Raw genomic sequence first — 22112 nt, 5'->3', positions numbered from 1 at the left:
TCAGAGGCTCTGCATGTCGTTTATTTCTTCTGCCACAACTGACAGAATCACACAAATGTTTGCCATTTCCACGGCTGCCACTACAGTGAGTGACAGGGAATGAGAGTCTAATAGTTAAATTCTATCGCCTCTCCTTACAGTACCAATGGAAACAAGGCTAATATTGGTGAGTCCTGTTGCCCATGGTCTGGAACGTGGGGCCAACCCTAGAAGCTGCCATGCTATGTAAATGATAGCCCTTTGCAAGTTGTGCAATCCAGAGCCTCTGTGTTAACCCATGTTTTCTGATAAACTTCACTGGAAATTAACATTTCAAATGCGAGCTTCATTAGGTATGCCATTTTTATGGGGAAAATGAATAAAATATGAGTTGCCTCTATCCCCTCTAAAATTCTTTTATGAAAACAAAGAATTCAGAAAAATTACTTACCTCATATCTCCAAGTAAGGATTTTCTTTACTTGTTACTTCTTAGTAATGACATGTGCAGAATTCCACTTGTTTTTGTTTTTGTTTTTAGATTACAAAAATTACCGAAATACATTCTTTTAGAAAATGTTAAAGGTTTTGAAGTATCTTCTACAAGGTAAAAATGTGTTTGCTTTGTGTTCATCTTAAACTTGGTATATTGTGGGAGCTGTTGTGAAATAAAGATCTTAAAAATAAACACATACATTCTGTCTGACATTTTATATATGTTATATATTTTGTTCAGTAATACAGATTTTGACTAATTAATAATGTAAAGTTTCACAAAGTTAAGTTCGCCTGATTCCCATTTTGATATGTTTGAATTTTTGCAGAATGATCACGCATTTAAATGAGAATGGTATTTCTCAATTTCAGCTGCTTATATTGTTGCCTGTTTCTTTAGAAGTAGGAATGTTTTCAGTGAGACATGTCCCTGTTGACAGGCATTTTGTGTCCTCCAGTTAGGAGAAGCAAGCCCTGTGTCAGAGCCCTTTCAGATGGTAGCCCAGCGGGAAAGTATCTGTGTCCTTGAATCAGCCACTGTCTGTATGTAACAGCTCCCGCATCTGATTTGCTACAGAGCTCTATCCCCATACCAAATATATCATCAGTAGACTAGTGATTCTAGCTCTCACCAGTTGGGATAAATTATCTGGCAGCTTTATTTATTTATAGTAGAAATTATCTCTATCTTGTTTTGAGAAATGTAATTTTTCAAGTACTGCACTTAATAAAGACCTAGGATCATTCGCTTCCTAAACAATTTGGGTAGCGACACAGTTTTCACATAAAATGAAGTTTTATGTATAATTTATTGTATAAGAACCCCATTTCCAACCACAGAGTGAAAGCTTTTCTTTTTTCTTTATTTTTGTCTTTGTCTTTTCAGAGACCTGTTAATACAAACAATACAAAATTGCGGTTTTCAGTACCAAGAATTTCTGTTATCTCCAACCTCTGTAGGTACCAAAATTATAAATTTTTCTATAAATTTTCCCAAAGGGAATTTGACTCAATAAAAAGAATGGATCTGTTTTGAATATTTTATGTAAATCTTGAAATTAGCTCAGACATGGGTCTTACTTTCTGAAGAATGTAGTACAGACACATAGATTCATTTATATACAAATTTTATGGAAAATATATATTATATAGCTTGAAGCTCACAGAAAATGTAAATTTATTTCCACACAGAAAATAAAGGATACCGTGTTTTGAAATCTGTGACATTTGGTATTTCCAAATTGGGTGTACTGTAGTTTATAATGCTTCAAAATAATCCAAAATAGAAAGCAAAATGAACACATGATAATTTTCTAGGTAGTCTTTTGGGGACATATCACTAAAATGCAAACATGGTGAAATGTTGTCATTTGCAGCAACAGGGACAGAGCGAGAGGGGGTAATGCTAAGCAAAATAAGTCGGAGAAAGACGAATATCATAGGCTATCACTCATATGTGGAATTTAAGAAACAAAACAAAAGAGCAAAGGAAAACAAAAAAGAGAGATAAACCAAGAAACAGACTTTTAGCTACAGACAACAAATTGATGGTTACCAAGAAAGGATGAGGGTTGGGGATGAGTGAAATAGGGGATGGGGATTAATGAGTACATTTACCCTGATGAGCACCGCGTTGTGTTTGCAAGTGTTGAATCACTGTTTTGTACACCAGAAGCTAATATAACACTGTATGTTAACTAGACTTGATTTAAAATAAAACAAAATGCAAACATGACTTCTATTTCATGGATATGAAATCAAAGTAGGTGGTTAAGAGAAGATATTTGGTAGATCTTTTATATTACAAGTATCACCGTCTGTTTTTTCTTTTGCCATTGTGTTTGTTAACCTCCTATTTATTATCTTTAGCCTATTATACAGTTATTTGTCCTGAAATTAAAAGAAAACCCATTTAAAAAGTACATGTACTATGGAAATTGGCATTATGTCTGGTCTCATTAGGTTTATTTCATATTTATTGCCTTTTAACTTTAAAATTAGTGTATCCTCCTTTTTTAATAAAAGGAGGTAATAAATTGCCAAAAATAGCTATAGTCGAATTTTACTTTTTATGATTACTATTAATAATGAATGTAAGGATGTCTATATAATTTCTTACCTGGGAATTACAAAATGAAAGTGACTCAGAGACCTATGACTCATCACATGCAATCTCTGTTCATTCAAGTAAAGGTACAAAGCAACTTAAAAGGTTTGAGAATTTGCTACAAAAATATCTTCCACAAATCAATAATAGAACTTTCCTGACAGAAACTAAATGCATTCCTGTATGAGTCGTTTTTTACTTGGGTGCTCACAGTTGATTCATGTCTCTTTAATTTCCTACAGTAACTAACTGCTTGCTTCACTTGCAGCTCGGCATTCCAAATTCAAGGCTACGGTATTTCCTCATTGCAAAGCTTCAGTCAGAACCATTGCCTTTTCAAGCTCCTGGTCAGGTGGTATTATTATTATTATTATTATGTAACTTTATTTCAGTCTGCTAACTTATTTCAAGAATGACTTTGTAGGAGCTTACATGTGTCCTGTTGAGCCTATAATACAGACCACCACCTAGGTCCAACTCCTAGACCTTTTTCCTCTCCCGATGACGTTTATTGCTTTAAACAAGACAAAAAATAAAAACTTTTCTTTCATTATTAGAAGAAAATAGAAGTTAAAGGTTGAAAAAACTGTTATTAGTGCTGTTATCCTCCTTTTCTCCCCTGTAATTTCCCTTCTGACCATTGACTATTTTGCGTCTTATTTTCCCCCCAATAGAAGCCATTGATTATTTCAGATAAAACTCAATTATACTGTCTTAAAACTGGCTTAACAGTATTCTAACACATTGGTTGCATTTTCTTTGAGGTCAGTGCTATATAGCCTTCATTAATTAAAATACAGTGATTACTACAAGCCAGAATAAAATGCTCTATTGCTATAGATAGGATCTCTAACTGTGCAAACAACTGTACATATTTCTGTTAAAATTGCTGTGGAAAACAGGGAGTGTCACTGGTTCGGTGAAGCTCTTCTTAACAATCACAGGTAAGAACTCAAAAGCCACGTCCTACTAGCAGGGGGTCAATAGTGTCATTTGGATCCCTTGCAATATGATACCAATACATCTGCCTTTCCGTGGTGGTCAGTTCCCAAAATGGTATGTAAACTATATTCACAAAGACATCATCATTAAAAATTCTTTCACAAAATAGGACATTATGTATGGTTATATGTTTTGGAGGAACAAAGTTTTCCTATGGGACTCACAAAGAGAAATAACCTTTCGGGGGGAAACATGCTTTCCTTTTTGTAATTACTAGTTTCGCTGTAGATCATGGGTATGTTCCAGCTTTTCTTTTTTAATGAAGGAATATGGCAAATTTTGATCCGGTGCACGTTTTCTGGAAATGTTAATGTTGCTGTCTCTCTTTTCTTTTTATTTTTTTAAAAGCTATGCCTTTTATTCTGCTGACTTAGTCATTCTGTAACTAAAGTTGCTTTCTAAACTTCTTTTTTAAATATGATACTGTATCTATATTCAACATACTTCCTATTTGTTGAATGTTTTCATTAATAAATATAGGAAACAGTAACTCCAGGAAATAAATCATCTGTAGCCTGAGGACACTACAGCTATATGATGAAAAACTTATAATAATAACTTGTATACATACAAGTAAATCCAGTTTCTGTATTTTTGTTGACAACTCTGTAAAGGCTAAAGAGGTTTTTTTGCATAATGTTGTTGGGGCATTATTAATTTATCTTTTATTTTTTAATAAAGCTTTTAACAGGTCATGTATTTTTACTTAATGCCAGGTGCTGAAGGAGTTCCCCAAACTTGAATCTGAACATCCAGAAAAAAATACAATAGTTGCAGAAAATAAAATTGAAAGAAAGAAAATTGAACCAAATATTTGCTTTGATAATGGCAGACAGTGTTCTGGAAAAGAAGCCATTCTTTTTAAGCTTGAAACTATAGAAGAAATTGACCGGAAACATCAGCAGGACAGTGATCTCTCTGTGCAGATGCTAAAAGATTTTCTTGAAGATGACATTGACACGAATCAGTATTTTTTACCACCAAAGTCACTGTTGCGATACGCTCTTTTGTTAGACATTGTTAAGCCCACTTGCAGAAGGTCCACATGCTTTACCAAAGGGTAGGTTTTAAAGAGACTTTTAAAATGGCATATTCAAAATAGACAGGTTTTTATCGTTATTGTTTCTTTTAGTTCTTCTCAAAATAAGGACCATTTTAGAAAATGTTTCTACTAGAATGATTTTTTTTTTTTTTTTGCCCTTAATTGCCTGCTTTCGTGTTCCAATAGAATGCACGAGTAAAAATTCCTTCTGGCAGAACATTATGTGCACAGCCCACAAAAGTGCTCATAAAACACAATGCCATTTGTTTGGTGACCTTCATAAGAGCTTAATTACCCATGGTGGAAACATGGTTTCTATTGATACTGAATTGCTACTTTTTAGCACCTTTCTTTTTACGGCACATCAGACCTCAAAATTTATGTCCACTCTCATGATCAAATGTATAAGAGGACATTAAATTTTATTATCAAGAAATAAAGTTAAATCATCTAATGCACGTTAAAGCATATTTAAATTTCATTCAGTTTTTAAAATAAGTAATATATTTTTATGGTTCCAAATTCAAAAGGTACAAAGATTGTGAAATTCCTTTCTCTATCTCTTGCTTATCCAGTTTTCCTGCCTACATGCAGGAAATTAGTGATTTCAATTTGCTGTCTAATCTTCCCAAGGTATTATGTCTGAGGGTGTATTTAAATATACATGTATATTTTTACCACCTTATTAAGTAAATGGTAACATACTATATCTATTATTATGTACTTTTTTCATTATGCAATATAAATTGGATATTATTACACATGAATACATAAAGAACTTTCTATTCTCATGGTATATATATCACAGTGTCTTTTATTGGTTACCTTTGGGTTATTTTTTGAATGTTAAAATATTTTTCATCAATGTTTTAAAACCTACAAAGAAGGGGAAAATTAGGCCTTTCCAGAAAATTTTGTAAAAGACCCCTATCTCTGCTTTGTTAACTCCACTCCTGGGGATGAGTTAACCGTATGATTTGAAACTTGAGGCCTTCTCTTTTCGCCCACTAGCTAGCTAGCTTTCATGCACACTCTACTCCTGATAAAACCATACCAGATTTATTCTGATTTTTATCGTGCTCTGCCCTTGGACTTCCAGGGTAACAGGTTTATTACTTTCCATTGCCTTCAAAGACTGTACTCAGCTGTTGTCTGTTTCCAAGTCCGATAAGACAAGACTTATCAATTTGGTAATAAAAAACAACCTTGAAATTCGTTTGTAATTATAAAGATGGTATAAAGGAAGCCTTAGTATAAAAGTATTTTTTTAGTGTAAATAGTATAAACATTTTCCTTTCTATCTATCTACACACACACATACATGATATGTGAGAAAACAGATTTGCAAAAATATTCTTCCTGGTGTAACTTTCTCTCACTTTATCTATTAGGGAAAAAAATAATGATAATATTTTAAGCAGCTAGCTTGGCAGTGATTTTGGGGGAAGAAATATTACCAATATCTTGCATTTCTGTAGGGTTTTGTACTTTTAATACAGTTTCTTATACAGTGGTCTATTTGTTGCATGAAAAAGAGTGCAAACCTGCGTTAACGATGAGAGGGAGACGCACATTCAGTGGGCCTGTGTTTGTCGTGGTCTTGGAGAGTGTGGTTTTCAGCTCATGAGGAGCAGTGATGGTTCAGGCATTATGAGAAATAGGGACAATTTGTTTTCACCTACATAACATTTGGTTTAATGTGCCAGGAGTGTTGGTACTGAATAGCCTTTGGATATAAAGTCCTAGCAAATTCATGCTTTCTATGATGAACAGTAAGAAATTGACAGTTAATACAAAGAAATGGTAATAATGCATGACTCAGCGTTGTTTTTACACAACTCCAAAAACTATGCCAAATTTAGTGTCTGAGAAATTTAAATAGAATTATCTTGTGTCTCATCTGGCAACTTTTCACTTACAAAGCATGTTGATGTGTTTCAGACAATTTCAGAAGGATGTAACTATTTAGATTGATTCATTCATTCAAGAAATATTTAAGAAATTTCACATCAACAAGTACATCAGATGCTACATAACATACATATTAATCTTTCAGTTATGGAAGCTACATAGAAGGGACAGGATCTGTGTTGCAGACCTCAGAGGACGTGCAGGTATCGTATATGCTTTAGAGCTAAAATACTTGAAAACTATGTTTAAGACTTAAGATCTGAGAATATTAAAATAATTTTACATGTCTAATTCAGAATTAATATACATGTTATTTATTCATATTTTCATATAATATAGTGTATATAATAATTCTTTACTATAGGATAAATCTTTTTTGTTTCTCGTTGCTAGGTGAGTTTATGTACAAAGAATATTTTGTTTCACTTTCTCTGTTATTATTCTTACCTTTGGTATTCTTTTTATTCCATAAGGAGTAAATTGAAATGCAGCATACAGTAGTTAATGTTCTCTAAAATTATGCACAAATATCTTAATATTGGAGTCTTTCTTTGGATCACCCATTATAAAACTGCCTTCTAGGGACAGAAATCTACATCTCAGCAAGACTCTTCGTTAATACTTCACTTGTAAACCCTTCATGGCATCATGGTTGAAAACAAGCTTGAGGGGCTCCTGGGTGGCTCTGTCGGTTAAGCATCTGCCCCTTGATTTCAGCTCAGGTCATGACCTCGTGGTTTGTGAGATCGAGCCCCATGTTGGCATCTGTGCTGACAGTGTGGATTCTCTCCCTCTCTCTGTCTGCCCTTCCTCTGCTCATGCACTCTCTCTCTCTCTTGCTCCCTCAAAATAAATAAATAAACTTAAAAAAAAAGATAGTTTAAAAACAAACAAGCTTGATATACTTACTGCAAAAATATCATATTTTTGCATAATTTTGGACTGAAATCACATTATCTTCTTTTATCCTGATTTGAACTTCCCATTAGTACAATTTACCCATGGTAAAAATCCTATCAGAGGCAAATGAATGAATCTGAGAAGTTAAATTTACCAAGTGTATTTTATCATTTTAAGAAAATATCTTAATTTGATGAAGTTGATCATAAACATTGAACATTTTAATGATCCACTTATTAGCATTGTGAACTTGATTTCCTTGGTTGATCACGTATTTCTTCACGTCTTATTGCCATTGTTTATTTCTTACGGTTTCATTTTTGAGGGCTCAAAAATGACAGGTAAACAATGTTTCCAGATTTGCTCAACATTAAGCTTTTCATTTTTTTTTTTAATTTTTTTTTTTAACGTTTATTTACTTTTGAGACAAAGAGAGACAGAGCATGAACGGGGGAGGGTCAGAGAGAGAGGGAGACACAGAATCGGAAGCAGGCTCCAGGCTCTGAGCCATCATCCCAGAGCCCGACACGGGGCTCGAACTCACGACCGTGAGATCGTGACCTGAGCTGAAGTCAGACGCTTAACCGACTGAGCCACCCAGGCGCCCCTAAGCTTTTCATTTTTAAACATTACGATTTCAAAGTTTACATTGCCATTGATGAAGCAATTATAAAGTTGATTGCAGGGGATGTTTTGCCCTGTGCGTTTTGCTCCCGTGTATTGTAGCACATACAATACATACATGTATGTTCATCCTTTTTAAACTGAATCACAAGAGATGATCTTATCTTAACAAATCTGCTTGCACTCTGCTTTATCAGTTATCCTGGCTGTTTTCTTACAGATTGAGAATGTCTACAAATCCCTCACCAATTTGTCACAAGAAGAAAAGATAACAAAATTATCAATGCTTAAACTTCGGTATTTCACTCCTAAAGAAATAGCAAATCTCCTTGGATTTCCTCCAGACTTCGGTATGTGAGATACACAGACCCCAGCTTTCGTTTAAGGTCCCAGAATTCATCAAGGACTCTTGTGTGTATTTGATGAATAGACCCTTGCCCAGACAGATGGACGTAAGAAACCTTCTTCCTTTCCTGATGGTGCCGTTTTTGACATTTTCCTTCCCTCCTCTTTCTGCTTCTGTTCATGACCTGCCTCAGCCCCTTCCTTTCAGGCTCCATTCTCTCTCCCTTTACTCCGGTCATGGTCCCAAGTGGTTTTCGGGGGAGAAGGGCCAAATTCGCAATTCCTCACCTCTCCCCACCGATGGTTGCTAATAGCATGTCCTTTTCCAACTTACTTTCTTGATACCAGAGGTCCTGTTCTGATAACCCCACATAGATCTTGTGAAATAATGTGTAGGTTTGTCCTTTTTGTGAAGAAATTAAAAGGTGGCTGAGGAATTTGTTTTCTTGGTGGTAAGTGTATTTGTATTTCTTCTCAGAGATACATTCTTATCAGTTATGTACCTTTTGTCCTCCCTATAAGGAGAGAAATGAGAAGGTGGAGAGGTGGTCTAGGAAGGAGTCTTCCTCATGGGAAAAAAGGGTGGTGGGTCAGGAGCACAGCTGCCAGAAGCGACCAAAGATTACGGAGTCTAAACTAAAGCAGGGAATCTCAAGAACAAAAATGCAGATACAGAGTGAGAAGGACAAAGTCCTAGCTCCTTCGTAGTCCGGGAAATCCAGGGATGGATGCTGTTAAGAGACTGGACACGTTGTCTTTGCTTTGGCTTTGCAGAGTCCCTGCCCCATCCCTGATCCCACTTTCTTGGTGCCTGTGCTCTCGGCCATACTGACACCGTCAGTGTCTCAGGCTGGGGTGGCTGTGTTCCCAGTACCTGGCTCGCGCCGACCGGAGAGAGACAGACCTCCCTAACGTGTTCCAGGAGTACACAAGGACACAGTGTGTTTTTGATAACTCTGGGAGTTTGAAAGCAGAAAAGTGGAACTTGTCTGAATCCAGTATTGTTGTAATATTAATACAGTACTATTTTTGAAGCAGATGACGGGTTAAATAGATCATGTTTTAAATTCTAAATGGTGGATTTACAGATGAGGTTTTGGAGCACATCCTTCTGTACGTTGGGAAGAAAGTGACTATATAATTGGAGTGTCCTCTTGGTAATTGGTTCTTGAAGGGTAGTCACGGCAACCAGGTTTATTTTGTAACTCTCTGCCTTTTTCTTGGTGATCTCATTCAGTCACAAATACTCTGGGGAGTGTCATTTAAGGAAAACACAAACTTTCCTTGCCTTAGTCTACGTCACACAGTAAAGTGAGAACATCATAAAACAAATAAAGAGCTGAGAACTGGACTCAAGAAATTAATTCCCAGTCTGCTCATTTGCTTACTATTTTTTTTTGCTTTTTTAGGCTAAACAATCAAAGGCACTTTCCATAGTACTAAAGAGAGCAAAGAAATTGAGTGTCTAATAACAAATTCCTCCGTTTTGAGTGCTCGTTTCTTTCAGTAGTGGCAGTCACTGTGGTAACACTGAAAGGCAGCAGGGACCCCAGAGTCAGACGGGCCAAGTTGGAGTCCTAGCTGCACCTCACGCCCTCCCTGCTTTAGTTTACACATGTGTGGAGCGGGGGTCATCGCAGCGCCAGTGTCAGAGGGTCCTGGTGACAGTTAAATGAGGTAACGTGTAAAATGCTTACACACTTTCTGACAGACAACATCAAATTCAAATGTCAGCTTTTACTTGTAAAACAACGGACATTTATTTGCTCTCATAGCCTTTACTTCATAAATACTTCTCATTTGAAAATTTCACATACGTAAGTTAGAATTTTTCAAAGCTCTCTGCAAATGCGCATACACGAAAGTCTTTAAATTACTTCACCTTCTTTTAAAATATGTGATATATTTGTATGATCAGTATTGACCTGACGTCACCCCTGAGCAGCACTGTGACAGAAATGTCCTTCCCGTGTGCTTCCAACATGATCGAGTCTGAATCTGAAATGGGCGTTGTTTGAGCTGCGCTGTTAACGAGGGTTTTGCATCGATCCTTCTGTACATCGTGTGCTGGTTTTCTTTGTCACTAGTGGTATGCACTCGTGAGATAGTGAGCTTGGGAAGCGGACACTGACCTACACTTACAGAATGAAAGCTGCTATCTTGACCTTGTTAATGCTATGTTTCTGTGTTTTTGAGCATCATTATTCTCTTTAGTGTACCTAAGTTTCTAAAAAGTCACCTTTTAATTAAAAAAAAAGCTGTACCTGTATATAAAATACGCAAGCACCCTTACATATATGTCATTTTTACAAATCTCACTTGTTTGCTTTCAAACATTTCTTGCCCTGTGATATAATCTTAATATTACACGAGGTCATCCCTGGGATATTCTAAAAGTCTGTGATAGAGTTGCATCTTTGGCTCATTTGAATGAAATAATTTTTTAGATGACTAATGTGCTTGCCTAAGACATATTATCTTTATAATGGCAATTTTATGATCTTGCTCAATTGCATATGTAATTTTATTATGTGACCACTTCTTTTATTGCAGTAAGTATAATGTAAAGTGTTGATGAAGCAATTTTATCACAGTCAACTCTACCTTCTGGTCCTCACAAAATATGTATTTTGGTTTTCTTAATACTTTTTAATTATTTCCTCCATCTTATTATCTAAATTGCCTTTCCTTTATTTAATTGTGTGCCATAGGATACTGAATATGAAAATGGTAACTAACCTTACAGGGTATACTTCACGGACAGTCTTTTATGTTGATACTTGCAAGGTTCTGCTCTAGCAAATGTTGTATCTATGGGCCATTTGTTTTGAAAAAGAATGTAGCAAAATAGAAGTCCAATGTGAGAAAGCCCATTTGTGGAAGCAGAATATAAAAAACAACTGTGAGGGACTTGTATCCAGAATATATGAAGAGCTCTTATAACTCAACAATAAAAAGAAATAATCCAATTAAAAAATGGGCAAAGGATTTGAATATTTTCCAAAGAAGATAGACAGATGGCCAATAAGCACATGAAAAGATGTTCAGCATTATTAGTTATTAAGGAAATGTAAATCAAAACCACAATAAGATACCGCTTCACAAAAAGACAAACAATAACAGTGTTGGTAAAGACGTGGTGAAATCAGATCCCTTGTACACTGCTGGTGGGAATATAAAATGGTACAGCTGCTCTGAAGAACAGTGTGCAAGTCCTCAAATGTTAGACATAGAGTTACTGTATGAGTCAGCATTTTCACCCCTAGGTATATATCCAAGAGAACTGAAAACACATGTCTCCACAAAAATGTATACAAGAGAATAATTCATACTCAAAAAGTAGAAACAACCCAGTATCTATCAATGGATAAGTGGATAAATAAAATGTGGCATATCTGTGCGATAGACTATTATTTAGTTAAAAAGAGGATGGAGTATCGCTACATCATGTTGTGATGAATGAATGAACCTTGAAAATATGCTAAGTGAAAGAAGCCAGAAACAGAAGACAACATATTGTATGGTTCCATTTATATGGAATGTCCAGAATAGGCAAATCCATAGATACGGAAAGTAGATTAGTGCTTCAGGGGCAGGGAGGGGAGCTGGGGAGTGATTGCTAGTGGGTACCAGCTTTCCTTTTTTTAAAAAATTGAAGTATAATCGAGATGTAACATTATAATACCTTTGGGTATACAATGGGATGATTTGATATTTGTATACATTGAGAAATGATCACCACAAAAAGTGTGGTTAACATCCATTGCCATATATCAGACATAGTTACAAACATTTTTTGTTTGTGATGAGGACTTTTAAGATCTATTAGTAACTTTCAAATACACAATATAGTATTAGTAACTGTAGTCTCCACCATGCTGTAAATGACATTCCCATGACTTGTTTATTTTATAGCTGGAAGTTTATACCTTTTGACCTCTTTGACCCATTTAGCCCCTCCCCCCCCAACCACCAGTCTATTCTCCGTATCTGTGAGTGTGATATTTTTTTTTCTTTGCTTGCTTTGTTTCTTAGATTCCACATTATAAGTGAGATCATAGAGTGTTTGCCCTTTTCTCTCTGACTTACTTCACTTGGTATAATGTCCTCAAGGTCCACCTGTATTGTTGCAAATGGTGATATTTCATTCCTTTTTTATGGCTGAATAATAATTCGTGTGTGTGTGTGTGTGTGTGTGTGTGTGTGTGTAGGTTCTTTCCATATCTTAGCTATTGTGAATAATGTTGCAGTGAACATAAGGGTGCATATATCTTTTCGAATTAGTGTTTTCATTTTTATCCCACAAATACCCAGAAGTAGAGTCACTGGATCATATGGTAGTTCTATTTTTAATTCATTGGGGAACCTCCATGCTGTTTTCCATAGCGGCTGCACAATTAATATACATGCCCTCAATATTATTTTGGTATTAACCCCTTATCAGATACATGATTTGCAAATGTTTTCTCCCATCCTGTAGGTTGCCTTTTCATTTTGTTGATGATTTTCTTTGATGTGTAAAAGGTTTTTAGTTTGATATAGTCCCACTTGTTTAGTTTTGCTTTTTCGACTTTGCTTTTGGAGTTAGATTCAAAAAAAATTGTCGCCAAGACTGATGTCAAGGAGCTTACTGCCTGTTTTCTTTTAGGGGTTCTATGGTGTCAGTTCTTACATTCTAGTCTTCGGTCCATTTTGAGTTAATTTTTGTATATCAGAACATGATGCTTCCAGCTTTGTTCTTCTTTTACAAGATTGCTTTGGCTGTTTGGTATCTTTTGTGGTTTCATATGAATTCTAGGATTGTGTATTCTGTTTTTGTCAAAAATGCCCTTGGAATTTTGATAGGTGTTGCATTGACTGTGTAGATTGCTTTGGATACTGGGCATTTTAATAATAATTCTTCCAATCCATGAGCACAAGATATCTTTCCATTTATTTGTGTCTCATTTCTTTCTTTGGTGTCTTGCAGTTTTTAGCATACAGATCTTTTACCTTCTTGATCAAATTTATTTGTAGGTATTTTGTTCTTTTTTATGGGATTGTAAATGGGATTGTGTTCTTAATTTCTCTTTCTGATAGCTTATTGTTAGTGTGTAGAAACACAACAGATCTTTGTATATTAATTTTGTATCCTGAGGCTTCACTGAATTCATGTATTAGTGCTAACAGCTTTTTTGGTGGAGTCTTTGGGGGGTTTGTGTATAATATGTCATCGGCAAATTGTGACAGTTTTACTTTTGCAATTTGGGTGCCTGTTACTTCTTTTTCTTTGCCTAATTGCTCTGGGTAAGACTTCCAATACTTTGTTGAATAAAAGTGGCAAAAGTGGGCATCCTTGTCTTATTCCTGATCTTAGAGGAAAATGTTTAGCTTTTTACTTTTGAGTATGTTATTAGCTGTAGGCCACATTCTTTGTGAGGCAATAAACATATTCTGGAATTAAATAGTGGAGATGTATGCAAAACTCTGTGACTGTCCTAAAAACCATTGACTTGTGTATTTTAAAAGGGTGAATTTTATCTCCATAAAGCTGTTTTTAACTAAAGGAAAACAACTGTGAAATAATGGTAGCCACAGTTTTTCCTAAAGTGTGTTGATATACAGATTTCTGTGAGTTTTGCGGAGGGTATGTGTGTAATTATGTGTGCACTGAGCATAATATATGTTACATGATAGGATAATGTCACGTGGTGTAGGCATTGTAATTTTAGATAATATTTTTGGCTTCAGATTCCAATTTCTTTTTTTTTTTTTTTTTTAAATTTTTTTTTCAACGTTTATTTATTTTTGGGACAGAGAGAGACAGAGCATGAATGGGGGAGGGGCAGAGAGAGAGGGAGACACAGAATCGGAAGCAGGCTCCAGGCTCTGAGCCATCAGCCCAGAGCCTGATGCGGGGCTCGAACTCACGGACCGCGAGATCGTGACCTGGCTGAAGTCGGACGCTTAACCGACTGCGCCACCCAGGCGCCCCTCAGATTCCAATTTCTTAATTGAACTTCGTGGAGACCTTAGGGACTTATTTATGTGAATGACCACTGTGCTCCTACTAAAGGATGCATCCTTTTGTCTCTGGAAGTTTGTATTATAAATGATTGTCTTGTAAATTATTATCTCTCTTTTCTAGGATTTCCTGAGAAGATAACAGTGAAACAGCGTTATCGTCTACTTGGAAATAGTCTCAATGTGCATGTAGTAGCTAAACTAATCAAAATCCTATATGAATAATTTAAAAATAACTCTGAAAGATGGTCACATTATTTATTCATATCCAGATAGTAATTCTGAAATTCTATTTTGAATTGATTTTGATGAAATTTAACTAAACTCTCTTTATCTCTCTTGAAATTTAACTAAACTCTCTTTATCTCTCTTTAAAAAGAAATTTGGATTTATCATAAAAATGCTGATTTTTAAAAAAATTTATATTACTGTATTTTGTAAAGCAAAAATTGCTATTATGCTTTACAAGAATATATTTTCATGTGAAATTGCTAAACATACATGTAAAATATTCTCTTTATAACATTATGGTATATACAAATTTAGGAACATTGGAGTTTGAATATCTACATGAATATTTTACAAAGTGTCATGATAGACATAGTATAGTGAACCTGAGAAATTATGTTTTTGTATGTTGCTTAAACAAATTGCTTTATGAATCCTATTATTTTATTTTATTTTATTTTATTTTATTTTATTTTATTGTCAGATTGATTATTCCTGATTTTAAAATGATGCTTCTAATTCTGGCCTGTTTCAAATATTGAATGTTTACTGAATTCCATCCTTTAAACATTTCTTAATTATATCTAAACAAATGCATATAATGTTTTAGACCAAATTATCATCATTCAGTGTTACACAGCCGTCTGAAGAAAGTGTCAGAAAAAATAATCCTAAAGTCTTGATTATGTCTCCATCAGGAAGCTACAGAAAATGTAGGTAAACATTATCCAATTATCTTTAATTCTACCTCCATGTAAAATGCGAAACTTCATTGTCCGTTCTTTATTTATAAATATTTTCTTTTATTTTGCTGTCATCAGAGCTTGCTTTTGTCTTCCTTCTTAGCTTCTTGTTGTAAGTTGAATTTGCATCACATTCTAGGGAATGTAGTGTGGCATTCAGATTTTAGGGAGGAAATTCTGCTCTCCGACCCCATTTTATATGACTGTTCTGTGAATTAGCTTTTTAAACTTTCTCTTTCTCTCTCAGACTTCTTGGAATTATGGTTTCTTATCAGACTGTTTGTATTATAAACCCTGTGGTTTTATTTCAGTGATAAAAGCAAGTGACAGAAAGAAGAGAAATGAAAAGAAATAAGACCAGAAATTGTATCACAAAATAAAAAATATTTTCATTCTTTTTTTAAAAAATGTTTATTTATTTTTGAGAGAGAGAGTGCACACAAGCAGGAGAGGGACAGAGAAAGAGGGGGACAGAGGATCTGAAGCAGGCTCTGTGCTGACAACAGACAGAATATTTTTATTCTTAAAAGACAATCATTTCGACGTGGAGAAATCAGAACCCTGTGCATTGCTGGTGGAAATGTAAAATGGTGAGCCACTGTAGAAAGAAGATGATTCCTTCAAAAAATTAAACCTAGAATTAACCTTATGATCTAACAATTTCACTTCTGAGTATATGCCCAAAAGGATTGAAAGTAAGGACTTGAACAGATATTTGTATACTAATGTTCATAGCACCATTATTCACAATAGCCAAAAAGAGGAAAGAGCCAACATACTTGGGTGAAGACTGGATAAACCAAATATAGTGTATACATACAGTGGAATATTATTCAGCCATGAAAACAAAGAAATTCTGATACATGCAACAACGTGGATGACCCTTGAGGACATTATGGTCGGTGAAAGAAGCCAGACACAAAGGGACAAATTTTCTATAATTCCAGTTACATGGGGTATGTAAAAGAATCAAGTTCATAGAGATAGAAAGTAAACTAAGGGTTACCAAGGTTCGGGGTACCTGGGGAATAAGAGTTAGCATTGAATGGGTACAGAGTTCTGTTTGGGGTGGTAAAAAAGTTCTGGAGATGGTTAATGGTGGTGGTTGCACACCGATGGAAATGTACTTAATGCCACTGAACTGTATCCTTAAAAATCCTTAAAATGGCAAGTTTTATGTTATGTACATCTTATCACATTTAAATAAAAAAAAGTCATTCCTCACCACCATTTCTTCAGAAAAACTCATAAATATGGACATAGGCCAATGTGTATATGTATCAGTGTTCACGTCTACATTATGTATATGTGTTTAAAGACAAACCTTATTACAAATCTCATAATGGGGGGAGAGGTGGAGGGGATACGTTTATAGTTTAAAATCAGAATTGAGAATCAAGAAGTTCCCAAATAAGCCAAGATAACGTAATGAGTATCTAATTTGAAGCCCATATAGACAAAGTAGTTAAAGTGTGTTTTCCTCAGGTTGTTATGTTATTGAAAAGAAGGCTAACTTTTCATAATTTGGCCTTCAGCTTGGAACTACAAGTCTTTTAGGTCACAAGTGGTAGACTGATTTACAGATAGCTTTGGACTTTGAAATTGAGTGAGGGTCATATGGTCTCAGCAGTTTTCTTATAGCCTGTGAACTCATGTAACTTTTCAAGACAGCCTTTCAACGTTCCTGGACCAGAACGCTCTCCCTCTCAGCTTCCAGTGTCAAAGTGCACCGCAGACAACTCTCCTGTCAACTTCTTAACATTTGTTTTTCTTGGATCCACTTCCCATCCAATCCTCTTTCTCCATTCAGCAGACTCACCCAGATATCTAGATATGCCCCTTTGCACATTTTATTGAAAAGCAGTAAGAATCGTACACATGTTCCTCAACTTCAGTTTATACTAGTCAAGCTGTCAGCACCATTTTTTCCTTTCCTGTCCTCTCCTGTCATTCCTTTACTTTGCTACTGAAAATTTAAACCTTCAGTTTTGTTTTTTTTTTTTTTTAATTTTTTTTTTCAATGTTTATTTATTTTTGGGACAGAGAGAGACAGAGCATGAACAGGGGAGGGGCAGAGAGAGAGGGAGACACAGAATCCGAAGCAGGCTCCAGGCTCTGAGCCATCAGCCCAGAGCCCGACGCGGGGCTCGAACTCACGGACCGCGAGATTGTGACCTGGCTGAAGTTGGACGCTTAACTGACTGCGCCACCCAGGCGCCCCTAAACCTTCAGTTTTAAAAACAAAAACAAAAACATTGTCCTAACCTCTATGTGTCTGTTTCTCTCTTTAGGACTTCTAAGAACATTTTACACTAAGATGGTCATGCTCTTCAAAATCGTTTGCAACCATGACCCAAACAATTTCACTATTTTTGTCTTGATTTGTGAGTTTATTCCTTTTTAAATGTATTTGTTCAGTAAATATGAACATGTGCAGAGAACTTTTTTGGCTTCTGATTCCCAAACTACTCAAATAAATTTGTTGTAGTCACCAGAGGTTCTGAGTCTTATTTTCAACTACATCCAGCACTGAGAGCTCTCTCTCAAGTACGCTGTATCTGATTCCTAAAGCTTTCTCAAACTTATTTTTCCTACTAATACGAACCTAGATAAAAATTTTCACAAAGGAGAAGATAGGAAGGTAATTTTCCCAAAGAGCTCTTCTGCATAGCTCTGGGATGTTCTCATTTCTTTGCTCGTACATAGCACAGTTCCATTGTTTACTTCAAGGATTTGCTCTGTATTTTATTTTGTTTGCACCTTTATGCCTATTCATATCAGAGCAGATTTAAATTATAAGCGCGCAAGTAGGGAACATGTTTATTTAGCCAAGTTGGCTCTATAATCAGATGAGATCACCTGAAGAGTCTAAAGAGAGAGGGGAGAGCAGAGGTCTGGAGTTGAATTCTTATCTGTTACTGAAGATTCAGTCCTCAGGCCTCCCTACCCTTTACCATCCAAGCCATTTTTTCTAAGGTCTCACCCTTTCCTACAACTTCTGGGTTTTTTTGCCCATGATACCCAGGTAACTCCAGATCTGATATTGTTCCTCAGCCCTGTTCTAGAATTTTTGTGCTGGGATATTTTTAACTTGAGTATCTTTCTGTCACATCAAACTTAGCATATTTGAAAACAGTGAATCGTCCTCCATTTAAAAATCAGTTCCACTCATGATTAATTTCAATATTCCTCATCATGACACCACACAGCTTCTCTCCCAGTCTCCCACATTCAAATCTCATCACCCAAGGTCATCATCACCTTTTCTCTCACTCTATTTCCATTTATCAGCTTCGGTTAATAAAGTAGTCTTCCTCAGAAGGCCTTCCCTGCACAATGATTCACTTTAGGAAAACAGAAGAAGTCACTTTGAAACTTAAAGACATATATGCCCGTTTGCAACCAGATTTGTATGCTTGAGTCGACACTTGGACATTGAGCAAATTTCAGCCTTCTGAATTTGATCTAGCATGAATATCACTTTTAGTAAGATAGTTGTTATTTTACTCAGTTCCTTACACAAGTACAATTAAATGTCACACACACAAATGATTAAAATACCTGATGGAATGTGAGAGTCCTTAGATAGTAGATATAAGTTGACTTTTCTGTTCAAAAAGCTCATGCTACAGACGATTAGACAATGAGCTGGATAGTTGCTGTGATTCGAATTTGTTTTAAGTGAAAAATATCCCATGTTTTGGAGAATGTAGACTTCAGGAGGGCAGGGGTTTTTGATTTTTCTTTTCCACTGCTACCTTCCCAGGGACTAAAATAGTACCTGGCACACAGCGAGCACTTAATAAATATTTGTTAAATGAGTGACTATGGCCACCATACTGGATTGATATAGAAGCTGTCTAAAGGCCATCACACTGTGGAATTTAAACAGAGTCACTCTCCTGAGAACTATTTCTGTTACTGCCACTTCCTCCATACTTAGGGGAATAGCCAAATTTACTCAACTTTGGAACACATGATTTAAAAAACAATTCTAGGATAGGGCTTGATCTTTTGGCTTTTGAGGAAGATGTGCAGATAGAAATTTAAACAAATATGTATTGTACTCTGACTTCTTGTCTGGACAAGAGGGCAGGCTCATTTCTGTTTGCTCCTTCCTAAGTACAGTGATCAATTCTGGGTAAGTATGTTTATAAAATAATGCAAGAGGCATCAGAAAGAGAACTCTTAAAGGTGGGAAGAGGAAAACAAACCAGCTAGGTAATCCCAAGACTGGCAAGGGAACATGGTTGCAGGATGTCTTACAGTCTCCCATCCAACAGAAGGAGGTGATCCAAGTTGGGTGCTTCCTGACTCCGAACCTCACATGGGAACCCAGCATGGCTCATTCCTATCCCAGATGGAACTGGAGTCCTGCTGCCAACACCAGGTGAGTCTGATATCACCAGCAAGTACAATATATAGGGATCCCCACTGACAAGTGTCCAGTGGAAGCACTCTACTTTTCTGGAAGGCCTGAGATTCCTTTCACTTACTGAGACACTGGACAGCCAGAGGACACTGGCAAGGGGATCCCACCCCAAAAGGCCTGATCCAGGAATCCTTTTCATCACCATGGACAGGAGGCTCCTTACCTTAACCTATAGGTGCCAGTGACTTGGCCTGGTGAGAAGTTCTTCCCCCTAATGTAGGACCGCCGAGGACCACATGGAGCCCCAGTGGTACAGATAAACCAAGCAGACCAAAACGCTCTGAAAGTTAAACTGCCATTGGAACCATAAACCAAAAAGTAGGCCAAGATCTGCATGCTAAACATAAACAGAGTAGCTGCTTGCTAAAATAAAAGATGGAAATAAGACCCAGAGTCTCCTAACATAATAGACAAAATATACAGGACGCAATCCAAAAATCTTTGTTGTAACAAGAACAAAATCACAAGTTGAATGTAAACTTATGACACCACCAAAATGAATCAGATGTTGGGATTATCTGACAAGGATTTTAAAGCAGCCATCATAAAAATGCCTCTACAAATAATTACAAATTCTCATGGAACAAAAAATAGAAAGGCTTCAGTGAAGAAATAGGTAGCAAAAAGTTTTTAAAAGTTAATAAAAGAATCACAATGATGTGTGCATTATATCCCAATTGTTAGAAAAAGAAATAATGGTGATTATATAACTGAAAAATACAATAACCAAAATAAACTTAATGAATGGTACAGTAGAAATGACAGAAGATTAAATCAGTAGCTTGGAAATAAACCAATAGAGTTTATTCAATCTGAATAACAGAGAGAAGAAAGATTGTAGGGGGTGGGGAATGAACCTCTGTGATCAGTGGGACAATAATAAAAGTGTCAACTTTCGTATATTTGAAGTCCCAGAGGTAGAGGAGAAAAAAGAATAGAGCTGGGAGAATATGCAAAGAAAAAATGGATGGAAATGTCTCAAATTTAGCAAAAGATACAATTGTGAAAGTTCAATAAGCTGAGTGAACCAAATAGAATAAACTTAAAGAAATCCATGCCAAGATACATCATAATTAAAACACAAGAAAACTAAAAACAAAGAAAGAAAAATCAAAAGCAGCCAGAGAGAAGTGACGTATTACTAAAGGGGGAACACAGTTTGAATGACAGCAGATTTTCACCAGATACCATGGGGGCCAGAAGGAGGTGGCACAACATTTTCTAGTTCTGGAAGAAAAGAAAGAACTGTTTGTGCAAATTCTATACCCCTCCCAACTATCCTGCAAGAATGAAGAGGGAAATAATGATATTTTCAAGTGAAGCAAAACTGAAGGAATTTTTTGCTAGCAAACCTACCCGTAAACAATGGCTAATGGGGTTTTTCAAACAGAAAGGAAATGATAAACGGTAGCTTGGAGCATCAGAAAGGAAGAACAATGGAAAGAATAGAATTAGGAATACATACAATAAACATGCCACTCATGGGTTTTATGAATCACATTTGATAATTGAAGCAAAATTTGTAATTCCATCTGACACGCAAGATGATATTTAAAAGAGAAGGTAAAGGGACCTCAATGGAAGTGAGATTTTATTTCGTGGGAAGTGGTAAAATGCTGATACCAGGAGACTGTGATAAGTCATAGATGTATATCGTAACACCCAGAGCAACCACTGCAAAAAGTGCACAAAGGAATGCACTCAAAACACCATAACTAAATCAAGTTGGGATCCTAAAAAACATTCATTGGCCCACAGGAAGGCAAGAAATGGGAAATAGGACTGAGAAGCAGAGGAAACAAACAAAAGTGATTGAATGGCATACAAGCTCTACCATATCAATAATTACCTCAAATATAATGGGTGAAAATACACTAATTATAATGTAGATATTGGCAGAGTGGATTAAAAAAGCATTTAATTACATGCTATTTACAAGAAACTCACTTCAAATTAAGTGATGTGGGTGGGTTGAAAGTAAACATGATGGTAAAAACAAGAGTCACAAGAGAAATCTACCTTCACGATGTAATTCAAGAGGACAAAAGGCTATAGAAATGAAGATATTAAACCCAGAAAAACTGGAAGCCTACTAAATGTCCAACAATAAGACAATGATGAAACCAACCCAAACATTACGTGATGATGGAGCCCCTTTGAAAACCAGTTTGGCAATTCCTCAAAAACTTGAACTGCCATATGACCCAAGAGGATTGAAGATACACAAACTTGTACATGAATGTTCACAGCGTTATTCATAAGGGCCATTATTCAAAGGGCCATTATTCATGATGGAACAGAC

The 22112-nt window shown here is 35.9% G+C and overlaps 1 protein-coding gene across 7 annotated transcripts in view; it reads left to right on the top strand.

Annotated features, from left to right (window-relative positions):
• TRDMT1 (tRNA aspartic acid methyltransferase 1) overlaps positions 1–17874 on the top strand; it is a 77875-nt gene extending 60001 nt beyond the window's left edge. For 3 of the 7 annotated variants that reach the window (XM_043564686.1, XM_043564680.1, XM_043564684.1), the window contains 7 exons: positions 520–585; positions 1360–1429; positions 2849–2932; positions 4299–4642; positions 6681–6738; positions 8280–8409; positions 14532–17368. In XM_043564686.1, coding sequence (XP_043420621.1) covers positions 520–585; positions 1360–1429; positions 2849–2932; positions 4299–4642; positions 6681–6738; positions 8280–8409; positions 14532–14632 — 853 coding nt within the window. In that variant the 3' untranslated portion in view covers positions 14633–17368. Of the gene's footprint in view, positions 1–519; positions 586–1359; positions 1430–2848; positions 2933–4298; positions 4643–6680; positions 6739–8279; positions 8410–9178; positions 9756–14531; positions 17369–17669 lie in introns of those variants that run through there. The other 4 variants (XM_043564687.1, XM_043564682.1, XM_043564681.1 and 1 more) reach the window with 4 other exon arrangements.
• The last annotated feature ends 4238 nt before the right edge of the window (positions 17875–22112 follow it).

Source organism: Prionailurus bengalensis, chromosome B4, assembly GCF_016509475.1.
Source record: "Prionailurus bengalensis isolate Pbe53 chromosome B4, Fcat_Pben_1.1_paternal_pri, whole genome shotgun sequence".
Classification (NCBI taxonomy): domain Eukaryota; kingdom Metazoa; phylum Chordata; class Mammalia; order Carnivora; family Felidae; genus Prionailurus; species Prionailurus bengalensis.
Note: the sequence above shows the minus strand (reverse complement) of the source record. Positions and strands in the feature narration are given on the sequence as shown.